This window comes from Vanessa atalanta, chromosome 16 (genome assembly GCF_905147765.1).
Source record: "Vanessa atalanta chromosome 16, ilVanAtal1.2, whole genome shotgun sequence".
In the NCBI taxonomy this organism is placed as follows: domain Eukaryota; kingdom Metazoa; phylum Arthropoda; class Insecta; order Lepidoptera; family Nymphalidae; genus Vanessa; species Vanessa atalanta.
Genome location: NC_061886.1, coordinates 5,838,935 through 5,853,367, shown reverse-complemented (window position 1 = coordinate 5,853,367; position 14,433 = coordinate 5,838,935). Strand labels below are relative to the sequence as shown.

At 29.8% G+C, this 14,433-nt stretch overlaps 1 protein-coding gene across 2 annotated transcripts in view; it reads left to right on the top strand.

Annotated features, from left to right (window-relative positions):
• LOC125069915 (synaptotagmin-15-like) overlaps positions 1-14,433 on the top strand; it is a 75,796-nt gene that overhangs the window by 29,063 nt on the left and 32,300 nt on the right. For both annotated transcript variants that reach the window (XM_047679531.1, XM_047679530.1), the window contains exon 5: positions 1,713-1,849. In XM_047679531.1, the coding sequence (XP_047535487.1) occupies positions 1,713-1,849 (137 nt within the window). The remainder of the gene's footprint in view (positions 1-1,712; positions 1,850-14,433) is intronic.

The window sequence follows — 14,433 nt, the reverse complement described above, 5'->3', positions numbered from 1 at the left end:
ATACACAACAAAAAAACAATAATTTATTAATTTTAAGGTCAGCTGCTATTTATGCCTTTGCTGTCATTGTAATTTAACCTCCAACATTAAAAACTCGGTCGCAGGTAAGGCACACAAACAGTGTGCTTTGTCTTGTAGTAGTCTTGTCATAGGAATGATAGGCGTGGTGTTAAGTTACATGCTTTCGTTTTATACGACCTAATTGTTTTTAAATACAGAGGTATTATTGGTGACTGGTTCAAATTGGATCCACCAATTAGATTAAAGTAGTGAATCTTTTTTTTTTTTAACACACCTTTACCGTGTGTATTTAAGATCATTTTTCTAAGCCCATTATTTATTTTTATATTCGCTAAGTAGAGCTCTCTGTAGTAACAATCTTTTTTTTATCAAAGAATAAGATCATGATAAATCAAAAATATATGTGTGACACTGATTTCAGTTCCCAACAGTTAATGAGTGGGGTGAGTATCGAGTTCTTAAATAATAGCTTTGACTGTCACACCCTGATGAGACACTGTTAAAATACATGTATAACAATAAAATCTTCCTCCTTAAATATCCAATATTCACGAATGTTATTTCATGGTACAAATTATGGTTTCCTGAAATTAAGGTTAATTTAATAAAAACTTTTTTTATTTAGGCTATTAGACGCGTAATTATGAAATAACACGCAATAGCAAGCTTGACATATTTCAGACATAAAACGATGCGTTCGAAGTTTAAAATAGACACTTTTGAACACTGAAAGAAATATTGGCTGCCCTCGCATTGCAATTGCGTGAGCAAATATTGGAACTAAGATGATATCTCTTGTGCTTGTTATAACACTGGTTTACTCGCCAGCATAATTAAGTTCTACGAGATTCGGAATAAGACTCCCATTTCGTGTGTTAAAAATTAAGTTTCGAAAATGTAAATTTTCATAGAATATTATTATATTAAAGGTTATTTCTGACGTAAAAATCTGTTGACGCATCTCTGAAGTAATAACGAGTCGTATTTCGTGATAGAAAACGGCACGATGTTCTGTCTTACCCTTACCCTATGTCCCTTCGTACAAATATCCGCCGCCGCTTTCTATTACTCTGTCTGTACGCGTAGATTATATATAATATACATTTTTTTTTTAATCACGAAAATATATTTACTTAAATTATTTTATATATTTAGTGGAATGCCTTTAACTACATAATCTTTAATGACGTCAAACTTTCTAAATTGTTTTGTGATGATTGATGTTTCCAACCTGCTAGTGTTAATTTTATAAGATAAATTGGATTCAAATCTCAATAATTAATGATCTACATTACACCGAATAGAACAGGAAACTTTGTCACCTAGTCAACTGAAACCTTTTTTAAGTGTCGCTGAACTGACTAAACCTTTTTTTATTGAACATTTAATAATAATAATCTTACTCACACCCATTTCAATTTAATTTAAATCTAATATATTCTTGTAAGAAATAATATTATTCGTTTTTTTTTATATATAAAATATAATAAGAAGTAATTGTGTTACTTGACATTGAATGGTTTAAAATTTACGTATATGTAAATGTTAATGCAATTATATAGTAATTTAGTACAAAAGCTATTAAATACTTCGTCATTTTATTAACGAATTAAGTGTGATTTCCTAAATGAACTTTGTTGTATGATAGAAAGCAATTCTGGTAATAATTATATTATTAACTTTCCATTTAGAACGAAGGAGGTAAACTTTTCGCTGCCGACGCTGCGATCGTCCTCCCTCGGCGAGTTGCGTGACGTCAGCGTTTCGAGTCTCAACAGTGACGTGCTCTGCCCGCCCACCAATTCGCAGTACCGTTCGAATTCTTTCAGTAAGTCATTATGTTTTTACTTTGAAACTCTGTACATAAGAACTTTTAAATGAGACAATCCAATGGATAGAATACTTGGAATGGGATTGCAGGTTCAAATTTGCGAGCACTAATGACATGTCACGTGTGTCACGTGTTTCAATTTTTGTTTAGAATTTATCTTGTGTTTAATATACATCGATTATTAAATTTTCGTAGCTATAGAATTAAATCTAACCATTAGGTACCTAGTTTTTATAAGCTATATATTAAAGCTAAAGAGTCCAAAGAGATAATTGACACGTAGAAGACCAGATACTATGCTCGGATGAAAGGCTCTTAAAAGATCGTTAAGTTGTAATACGTAGGTATCGAATATTAATGAGATGACTCGGAGCTCACAGCGCGTTTTTTCGTTGAAGCGTTCTATATAAAATATATAGAATCTATATAAAATATATAGAACCGATTTATTAAATTCTTTTTTTTTGTCTATGTTCGATTGCATCTGCGCTGTTCTATTAGCCGACTTCGATGATTCTTTTTTAGAAATGATTAAATTTATGAGAATGATGTATTCTGTCATACAATTAAAATCACACAGAAAGTATTTTTGATACTTATTTAATCGTAAGAGAAATAGCGAAAAGGCTCAAAGGTGTCGTGAGGAAAAATCTCCATCATTTGTTATTTGAAAAATCGATATTTGAAGTTTCTTGTTTAGGTAGATAATTACAACAGCTGATTTTAAATTTAAACACATATACTTAAATATGATATTATTTCATCAAAAGATTGTGCCGCTAATAAGATTAAAATGTTGGAAAGAAATTACACTCGCGCTTCAAAGAGAAGTGCTCTTTACTAAATGCCAAAGCTTCTGAATCATTAACTTTATGTTTGATGTTTGTTAAACGTTTTTATTAACATCACATATTCGACACAAATGACGTCGCATAATAATATTTGTATTCAATAAATCCTCATTTCCAATTAACCAGAGAGTTCAAGAGACTTATCATCATGTACTCTATGGGATGACATATGTTTATTTTTGTTGCTTTGAACCATAAAATATATAAACCATTGTAGTATTTGTTCTTTTAATTTCAAAAAGGGAATAATTTAATTCAATTCGATTTGCTTCTTTTTTGTAAGCATTAATACATGAATCATTTAGTGCCAACAGTCTATCCTAATAAATTCAATTAGTATTTATCCGAGTGAACATGAGATGAATTACAATTATTGTGTTTAAATAGTCCTTTAAACACAGCTTGATAAGAACGACAGTTGTAAGCAAAATTTGTAAGCAAACTTTGGAGTAACGTATAAAGAATGTTATATATTAACACGAAAATTATCCATCAGGTATATGTATCAGTAGGTTAATTTTTGTTATAAATACAGTGCTTCCCTTTTCATATGTTTATACCTATTTCTCCTGAGTTTTCCCCGCACTAGTGACACTGCTTTGACAGCTGTCATTCTAATCAAATTATATTTTTTTGAATGTAGTCACCAAAACAATCTTTAATTAAACCTTTATTTTTACATTTTTTTCACGCAAAGCATACTATCCTTCTTAGGCTCACATATAAAAAAGAAAAGGACTTTCTATAGTTTTTTTATAGTACTTTCAGATTACTTTAGAGAACAATATTGTATACAAATACAACATAATAAGTGATTTTCTGCCAAATATTTTTATTAAATTTGCACATGTGTATGTGACTTTAATAACATGTATATTTCAATAGCTGAATGCTATAAATATATTAAGTTCAATTGAAACTACAAAGACATAAATTAAATAAATTTAGTCCAAATTGATTATAGTAAAAGCCCAGATGGCCCAGTGGTTAAAACGCATTCATCTTAACTGATGGTAGCGGTTTTAAACCCAGGTAATCACTACTGAATTTTCGTGTGCTTTATTAGTTTATAATTCATCTCGTGCTCGGCGGTGAAAGACAACATCGTAAGGAAACCTGCATGTGACTAATTTCAACGAAATTCTGCCACATGTGTAGCCACCAACCCGCATGCGCAGGGGCATGGGGCAGCGTGGTGGAATATGCGCCAAACCTTCTCCTCGGAAGAAGAGGAGGCCTTAGCCCATCAGTGGGAATATAACAGGCTGTTACAGTATTGACTTTACTTATAAAAAAAAGTTCTTGTGATATTTCAGTCTTAAATAAAATATTTTTTAATTACAACTTACTTTTTATTATAGAGAAAAATAAAAAAAAAAACTTGTGAAATTTACTTTACCTGTCATGGTAACTCACGTTAGAGTATAAGTAATTGTTATACCTAAAGCATTTTAAACATGATTTAAATTAGATATAGAAAGAAGTTAACCTTGAAATTTTTTTTTTTTTAAATTCTCTTAGCGATTTTTATACAAAATGTATGTTTTGTTCTGCTCAAGTAAAAAATTTGTTCGCACAAACGCTTATATCAAGGTAGTAACAAAATGCTGAGCTGATTAGTTTTATTATGACGTCATTTACTTCAAAACAAAGGCTATAATTATTTTTCTATTGTTTAAAATAACGTGTTTATAAATTAAGTTTTGAAATATATTACGGTAATTTTCCTAAGCTGAAAGCTATAACAATACATTACATATTTCACGTAACAAATTATATATACCATAATTAACACTTTTAACTCTCATTTATACATACATAAATTGTATGGCATATGAGCTAATGGTCCACCTAATGGTAAGTGGTCATCACTGCCCATACACATTGACGCTGAAACATTAACTATTAATTACATAGCCAATGCGTCACCAACCTGCCAAGATGTTATGTCCCTTGTGCCTGCAGTTACACTGGCTAACTCACCTTTCAAATCGGTACGGAATACATACGGAACACACGTACTAAGTATCAATTTAAAATAACGATAACAGTTAACTGAATACGCTTTTTAAAAAAATCTTCAAAATACAAAACTTTTTCCATACTAATAATTATTTATATACTTAAATATAAACACATAATTGACATAATATTCTTTAATATACAATGTTTTATGTTTGTAATACAATGATAAATTCACAGTTGTAATATTTGTTCACTTTTACCTTAGTTACATATTTTTTTGTTGTTTGTTTGAGGGAAAATAATTTGTTTTTACAGATATTCTTAATATTTTCTTGTCGCCACCCTCAACTTTTGTCATATGTCTTTGTTAATGGTATCAAGATTTAATCAGGAAAATAGACGGTTTGTTTTTGGTTACAGATATTTAATGTCGAAGTTGATATTATTTAGTATTTTCGTATGTTCTTTTCTAAGATTTTATATATAAAAAGTATTGAGGTGATTTTAAAGTATTTATCTCTTTGAAATATTTTTATTTACGTTTTGGGGTCCTTAAATGTGACAGTGAAAAATATAAAGAATATAATAAATATAAAAAAAAATATAAAGAAAAATATATTTTCTATAAAGAAATCCTTTTAATACATAAGTATGTACAGAAATAATCACCTAAAGATATAGTTATGATGATGAGTATCAAAAATAAATCATCAGAACCATTAACTACACTACAAAATACGTAAATTCCTGATTTACTGTCTACTAACGCACAACTTCAGCTATACAAAATAAATACTTTTGACGAGAATTAATAAAATTTAGCTTTACAAGGGACGCGCAGCACCCCTCAATCTTCAACTGTATCCAATCGAGTTATTCAAAGAATAACACACAAAGTCAAACATAGAAAGTTTATGAATATGTATTTACATTAAATGGAAAAGTTATATTATGAGGTAGAAGGTAAAATAAAATACAAAACAATTTTTATCAATTATTTACCATTCGAATACTTTAAAATGAACTTTCTCGCTAGAATATAAAACAAATTTATATTAAAGTATTTATTTAACTTCACATGTTAGTTTGTGATCAAATGCCACTAAATTTAATACCAGTTGAGCTGGAATTTATAGCACATTTGGAATATATAGTTGACTTTACAATATCAGTTGTATCATGATGAGATTCTGAGGTACTCATAGAAACTCCTTATATATTTAACATATCTTCGTGGTGTTTGGGCGTGTTGCATATGCCTTGACAAATATCACAGTACTCATTGAAGGGTTTGATTTGAAAGGTTTCATGATGAAACCGAGAAGTTATAGATATTCATGATCTGTTCAACATAACTTTGCCGTTTAAGCTCTTTTCTTTTTTTTCAGTACAAAGGAAAAGTTGTTTTTTTTTTTATTTTACAGCCAAATGACTACTTTAAAATGAAAAATTAAAAAATATTTATTATTTTTAATTACACTGATATATTATATAAGATGTTAATTATTAAGCTCGCTATTTGAGCTGAACTTTTAAGCACGATAAAATGTTGATCTAAATATGTCAAAAATAAATTAATTACGCTGAAATTTGATCACCTTTTGAAATGATTAATATTTAATGGAGGCCGTAACGCGATATATGAAAATCTTTAACTGAATTTCAGATTCAAAATTAAGTTTGTCGTATGAAATGTAGGTTGAATTAATTTCGTAACAATATGGATTTTTTTTGTATATTTTTTCAAGTTTTTCAAATTAACATTTAAATAAGGAACTCTTCTAATTATGTCATGATATAGTGAATATTATTAAAGTGAATATTATCTCCCTTGAGACTTCGCCCGATTGGCCGAAATCGGTCATTGCGGCCAATCTCAAGGGAGACACCTAAATACGTAGGACATATTATAGTGCACAGTTGTGTGTGCAACACAGGTGCACTCTCATAATTCATTGGGACGGAAAATCCGACACTACCAGAAAGAGTTCAGGACTTTATAAGCTTTCCGAGTGGAGCACACGTTTCTAACTCCCAGGCTCCGGGCTGTTACTGAGAAATTTTCCATAGCAAAACTCAATAACTTTTTATCCGCCTGACCTGGGATTCGAACCCAGAAGCTCGGGCCTCATATCTAACCATTAGAACAATGAGACAGCTAAATATAAATTATTAAAATATCATACATCATAATTATATTACACAACAACCAAAATTTTACAAATTAATAAATTAACAAGTGTAATGTGTAGGATTCCTCGAAACAAACCAAAATATTGCGATAATTAAACACGAATCATACCATACAATACATTAATTAAATCAACGATAAAATATCAATCAATCACAATATTACACTACAAAATAACTTCACTGGTATTTTATTTACGAATAAGTAAATAAAATCAATGATATGATTTTAACCTACTCTTAGTTTTAGTTTACGCTTGTGGCTTTGCTCACGTGTTAGGTATCCTATTTTCTTTTCGTTGTCTGTAACTGTTACTGTTTCTGTAAATGTAATGTATGCAAAATTTCATCTTTGAGTAGATTAGGCGTGAAATCGTAATAAGGAAACAAATTTACTTTCGCATACGATACGATATTTTTGTGTCGCCGAGCTGTTTATTATGGAGCTGAGAAGTGATAGTTATTTTTTTTCAATATAAAGTGGCAAGCGCTATAGTTTTGGCAAATCTAATTTGTTTTGACTAGGGAGGTGTATCGGACAAAGTCAAAACTGAAAAATATTGGATTAGACACATACGATTTACGAAAAAAATAAAAAAATGTACATTTTTCTTAATATTTCTTTTACAGATTAAACAGTAGATCTGTTTTTTTTTTTCTATTAATTGTATATCAAACTATATTTACTTTAAAAAAAAAGAAAGAAACAATTTATCCGAATTCCTTCTTATACTGATGGTATAGTATGAAAGATGAATCATTAAAGTTGAATATACGATTCAATGTACGAAACATATTGATGAAATATTATTTCAACATTTGTAATAATAATGTATCGATTCGCGCGCTCGATTTGACGATAAAATGATCCGAAGGCGCAGATGAAAGCAAGTAATGGATTTTGTTTCAATGAGACGTGTTGCGTAATCTTATTTATATATTATTATTACCCACATTTTTTTTCGGTTGAATTAAAAGAACATACTTCGAAAATTTATTAATAACAGTTTATTTTTGTTATAAATGGGACTTGTATAATGTTTCTCCATTTAAAATAGTAGTGGTCGGTTGAACGTGGTCAATGTGTATTAATTCACGGTGGTCGATTAAATGATGTCAATGACTCAATTAACTTAAAATTGACATTATCTCAATACCTACAATATATTATAAAAAAAAGAAAAAATTAACTAAAATAAATGTTAAAATCGTATAAAAAAGAGAACAGATTTAACATTAATATTTATAACATTAAAAGCCAAGTGCAATAATTCATTGTTTGTTTAATCAAATAAACCAGAGCAATAATTTATATTAGTTATACATTAAAGGGTATTCTCTCGCGCCTTAATCTGAATTAATAGCACACTCGTACTTTGCAACAAAGAACCCTTTAAATCGTTTGAACGTGACCATTTAAATAAAAATAAAACTAAGTCTGTACAAACGAGAATTATTTTAAGCAAATATTAATTTAGAATTAAAATATAAAATTTATTTTAACTTTATGTGGTTTTGAAGCGTGGGTATTTTTTTTTTCGTTCTGAAACGATTTGAAGAAGTAAGTGTATAAGTATTTTGACCTAAATCGAAGCGATTCAAACTTTAAGAAGAGATTACAATAAGAATATTCTAAGTACATACACACATAAGTACCTATCATAAATAAATTTGAATCTGTAGTGTATTGGAAGTATTATGAAAATTAAAAATAAAATAATAAAAATATAATAATGAAGTATTATTAATTCAATGGGTACATGGGTGGTAAATACCATTAAGATGATAAAAGCTTTTATTGTCAACACGTTCGAGCACATTCCAGAAAAACAAGCATAAAGAAAACTAGACAGTTAAGGATCATTATTCGAGACCCAAATATTATTAACCATTTACACAGTGAAATACAATGAGTTACAATGGACATTATATGAGACCTATTAAATTGTTATTTATCTTATGACATTGCGTTTATAAAGACAGCTCTAATACAAGAGCCTGAACTAAGCCGAATTCGTCTTACAAACGCTAGTCTCATCCGATGACGTTACACAATTACAATTATATATTATAAAAACAAAAGTGACAAGCTGTAATAACTGTAAACTGTTTTTTTTTGTATTATTTACTAAACAGATATATTTCGTCAAAGTCCGTGCAGTCAATTCAAGTTTCATCATCATTATTTAATTTCAAACAGAATAATAATAACATTTAAAGTATTTCAAAATTAAAACATGTAATTAATTTTCGCCTATTGGTATTCTGGTTTTTCCAAATTTACAGTTATCATCGGTTCGGAATGTAGATTCTACCAAGAATGGACAAGAAACTCAGCACTTACTCTTTCCGACCAATCCAACAAATCTGACATAGGTACGTCACTAAAATGAAATAAAATATATTATATAGCACGAAAATTAACAAATGCTGATTGCACGCTTTTTTATCATCATTTTTTTATTATTTTAACTTATTTATTAATATATTGTAACAATTCATTTAAATTTATTGATTGTATTCCTGGTAGTTTGGTTCCCCGGTTCTATAGGAGAGGCGTTTACGCAATACAGACCATAATAATTACGATCTAATAAAATGAAACGGTTGTACTCTATTTTCCGGAACTACTACGGAAAGTGTTGCAATATTATAATAATAAATATTATAAATGATCATACACAATGTTAATAATAACGTTAATCAAATAATTACAAGCATGTACAATGAATTACTAGAAGTATTCATTCACACAAAAATACTTTTAATTGAATAAGTGGACGTGCATTGTCTTTTTACAAAGTTTATATTATTCAATATCTGTATTATTATTATTTTTATCATTCATATATCTTATCATAATTATTATTATTTACTTAATTATTACACACATATTAATAAACTATCCACAAAATCGCATTGGAGAAGCGTTGCACTGTTACCTCCAAACCTTCCTCCAAACTTCGCGATGTAGAGGAGGCCTAAGATTAATATTTCTCTCAGCGCTCATTAAAATATATATTAATATAATAAAAATTTTAAACATAATATTTTATATAAAACCGATGAAGTATAAATTATATGAAAGGTTACATTAATAAGCTACATAAATTAGTGACTTATAAGGATAATACTGTAATTTAATGTGAAAAGATAAAATTGTATTACTCACTGGTATAATTTTTAACGCAAATTAATAACTAACTAAACTAATCATATAATTCAAATACCGTTAATTAGACTGTACGGACAAAATTAGGTTGGAATATATTGCAATTATTAGCTATACGACTAATTCGTTGATTATTATCAAAATAAATTAATCTCTATTAATAATTATCTTCTCATATATTTAAAAAAATACTCGTAAAACTTCTGCACCAAGAACAACCACCAATAACGTTACATTTCTTAAGAGTATCTGTGAGTGCTTGAAGGATATATTCTTCTTGAGGGTGTAAAATATCGATGTCAGAATGCCATATTATTAGTAAATATAATTTAAGTTTAATATTCATCACTGGCTTCATAACCCGTTAAATGTAACACATTTATGACTTTATGAATAATATTCGGTGTAGTTACTAAAATGTGTCTAATATGAATAATGTAAGCGTGCGGAGGAAATCCTTAGGGGATATTCTATATTTAGTTTGACATAATTCCATGTCCGGGTCAATGTTAAGATCTCTTCTATGAAATTCAGACGCTTCCTTATTAAGGGATCATGGCATCAATCATAAGTGTCAAAAACTCTCCAAGAGGCTTTTTAATTCTAGTCGATTATAAATAATTAGGAAGGTATCCAATTTGGCGATATTTTCCGATATTTTCGTCGATTGAACGAACTTTTTTTTAAGATCTATTAATAACTAAAATAAATAAATGATTTCAAAGAATAAGTAAATATAAATATATTGGACAATATCACATTCATTACTCTGATCCCAATGTAAGTAGCTAAAGCACTTGGAAAATCAGAAGTAACGATGGTACCATAAACACCTAGACCCAAGACAACATAGAAAACTAATAAACTTTTTCTACATCGACTCGGCCGGGAATCTAACCCGGGACCTTGGAGTGGCGTAGTCATTAAAGCTGGTGTACACCCTACTCGACCACGGAGGTCGCCAAATGAATGACACTTTCAATTTGAGTCTGTAGAGAGATGTGTCTCGACCTAAGGGCTTAGTAGTCTTTCGAAGCGCAGAAGTTTAACACTACCATCTTTTCAACTCCGAGTTGCTATTACGAATAGCTTGACGGGAATTATTTAATAGCACAACTCGAGATTCCCGAACCTCGAACCCGAAAACGCGAAGTCTACATAATAGTATTTACATAATAGTTTTAATGTAAATAAATGAAATAAGTCCCTAAGGATGAACAAGCCTTCGAAATTACCGCTAGTTAAAACTACCCTATTTTGTTTTTACGAGTACGTACGCTACGAAATGTTATCTATCCTTCCATATTAGTCCTAATTGACCAACTTATTAATGTTCAGTTTATTTGTCGTATAGAAGTTCAATTTCACGGGTCAATTAAGCCTGGTAGAAATTGCGTTTTAAAATTTGAAATTCAGCATGAGAAGTTAGATTTTGTTTTTAATCGATGTATAATTCGCAAACCGGCACGCCCGGCGGCCACACCTTCATTTATGATTCATAACACCGGTGAGCTGAAACCTCAAAACTATTATTTACCTCAATAGCAAACTAAATTACTATTAAAATCAGTTTTTGCAACCGCTACTAAGTGGTACCCAAAATTGTGAATTAAATTAAGTTGTGTTTAATTATCTTATATAGTGAGCCGATTTTAGTCCCAGTGATTATGGGACGATAGCTGCACATAAAAAATTATGGTCTTATTTGAAGAACTCCAGCCGTAGATGTACAGAAAATTAAACAGGATTCATGAATGCAATTTACTAAATTGTTACAAATTAAAAAAAAATAAATAAAAAATTAGAGAGCGGAAAAAAGTTTCTGACCGGCTAGAGAGCGGCGCCACGGCTACATAAGAAAAAAATTAAATAAAAACTTAAACAAAATTAAAGTAAATTGTAAAACTCCTATTCGAACTGAATTGTTGTAATCTATTTGACATTAAAAACTTCATTTAAATATGGTTTCATCATTTTGGCACCAAATGTTCGTGAGTGATTTGATTCCTAGTTTACAATGAAATGAAATCAAAACAAAGCCTATCATAATTTTCGAAATTCCTGAATAATCTTTTGAATAAACGCGTCCTTATATGTAAATAACATTATAGACGAGATAGTGACTTTGTCTTTTTGTTACGCTCTCACAATTCAACTACTAAATCGATCATCATTATATTTTGCATACACGTTTGCACACACACACACACACACTCACCCACATCACACGCTGGGGAAACCGAGGTCAGATACTAGTGATTTATGTTTGTAATCGATTTCGAATCTATATATTTAAAATTGCAAATATGAACCGAAATTATTCGAAAGTATCATAACATGCTGCTGGATTACTCCTGTATTTAAAGGAGAAGGTTAGGTTAGGTTAGGTAATGCGGATGGTTTGATGTATATGTGGTATTTTAACTTCGGTTTTGCTGAAAGAACGAGCATAATTACAAACATATAGGTTGAAAAGTTAGTAATGCTTCATCTTCCGTTAAGATTCATGTACTATAGCTACTACGCTATCTTGGCCCTTAATTAGTCTTATCATCTCCAGCGGTGTTATGAGCTCGTTCATTTTTCACCCAGAGAATGGGAAATGCAATTAAACGGAGCGTATTGTAGGCTTTCTTATCACTATTCCCTGTGGTTTATATATTTTGTACTGTACCTGATTTTAATTATGATATGTAAATACTTATTTAAGGTAACCATATAAATACATTTAATGTAAATACATGTGTAACATTTAAATGTTTTTCATTATTATACAACCTCTGATATACACAAACTTTAAAAATAATTCAATTTTACCAAAAATACCGTTATTTGTTTATAACCAAAAATGTGACAAAAAAATTATGACATTTCATAGTAGGTTAGATTATTTAATCAGAAAACCGAAATCCTTTTTAATTTATTTAAATTAGTAAGCATTATATTTTTTTATTAAAGCACTGTGCTCTTTGATATGTCCGACATTATCAATTCAACCTTGTGTTAACAGAGTTTTGTCCATTCAGGATTGAATACACCTTCGGCCAATCTAAATCTGTCTGTGGCCTAAATGTCATGATCACTCCACTCGTGTTGACGCTTCGTTAAAGCTTCTATTTGACATATTTACGCGGGACAGAAATGAAATACTGAACTGTGAATACGGTCATGACAACTTAACTGGCGAAATATTATCCTTACAAATATCGTATATCTATGTCTATTAAATTAATCATTTAAAAAACATATGTAATTACGTTTTTACGTTTTAAGTCTGATTAAATATGATACGAACACGTATTATACGTATAGTATAGTCACGTCTAATGGACGCTCTAAAATTTTATGTAATTTATTTCTCGTTGACTTAAAACGAAAATTTAACCAATTTGCGACATAGTAAAGACGCATCTTAGTGTAGTACCAATTGATCTTCCCTTTATATTCCGTAAATAATTGTAATGAAATTAACTATCAGACTTTGATTTATCCGTCTTAAAATTATCCTTTCTCAATCTGTAAACATTCTAAGATCTTCAACCATTAATAACGTCTATCTATCGAGCATTTAAGTGCCTCAAATAAATCTATCAAAAGCATTTCCAAGGAGGTTTGATATCAGACAGGCCATAAAAATCTAGCAAATCTTATTAATGTAGCCTACCTACGGCGCCATTGAAATCCGCATGCAATAGATAAAAGGTAACGATTATGAATCATTTCGTTCAATACTTTGTGAAAAATGAATAATATAATTATTAAAATAATGTAAGTCTTTCTCATCATATTTTGTAAATCTGCCAATTTATTTTCAATAAAAATACGTATTGTTTCTCGCGTTTATCTGTAATCTGTATCTAGGTAATTTCAAGATTCCAAGGATTATATGCTCCGACCGGCAGCATATAACGTTAACATCGGACGTAATTACAGTTAACGTGTGTGTACCGCGTTAATACGGTATTCTATTACAATCCCTAGACAAAGGATTGGTCGGTGACGCTATTACGTTCTGCATAAGACATAAAATTGCACTAAACACATACAATAAAGCTGCTTACCCTTTACGGCTTAACCGTCCAGTAAAAATGTGACCAAATATTCGGTTCGCCTCTCGGGATCGGCTAAATAAATAATTAGGAGTTTGGTGCTGAAATAGTAAATAGTATGAACGCTTATCTTCATGTTTTTTTTTTAATTAGTGTCTGTCTGTATTTTCAGTGTTAGTTGATATTATGTTTAAACATTATATCAACGATATTAATTTATATTTATTACGCTAGTCTTGATTGTACTTTGTTTGTAATCATTGTATTTTGGAAATAACTTTACACGAGTAATATTGATATAGCATTATTATAATTTATTTAAACCAGGTAATGTCAACCGTTAATAGTATGATT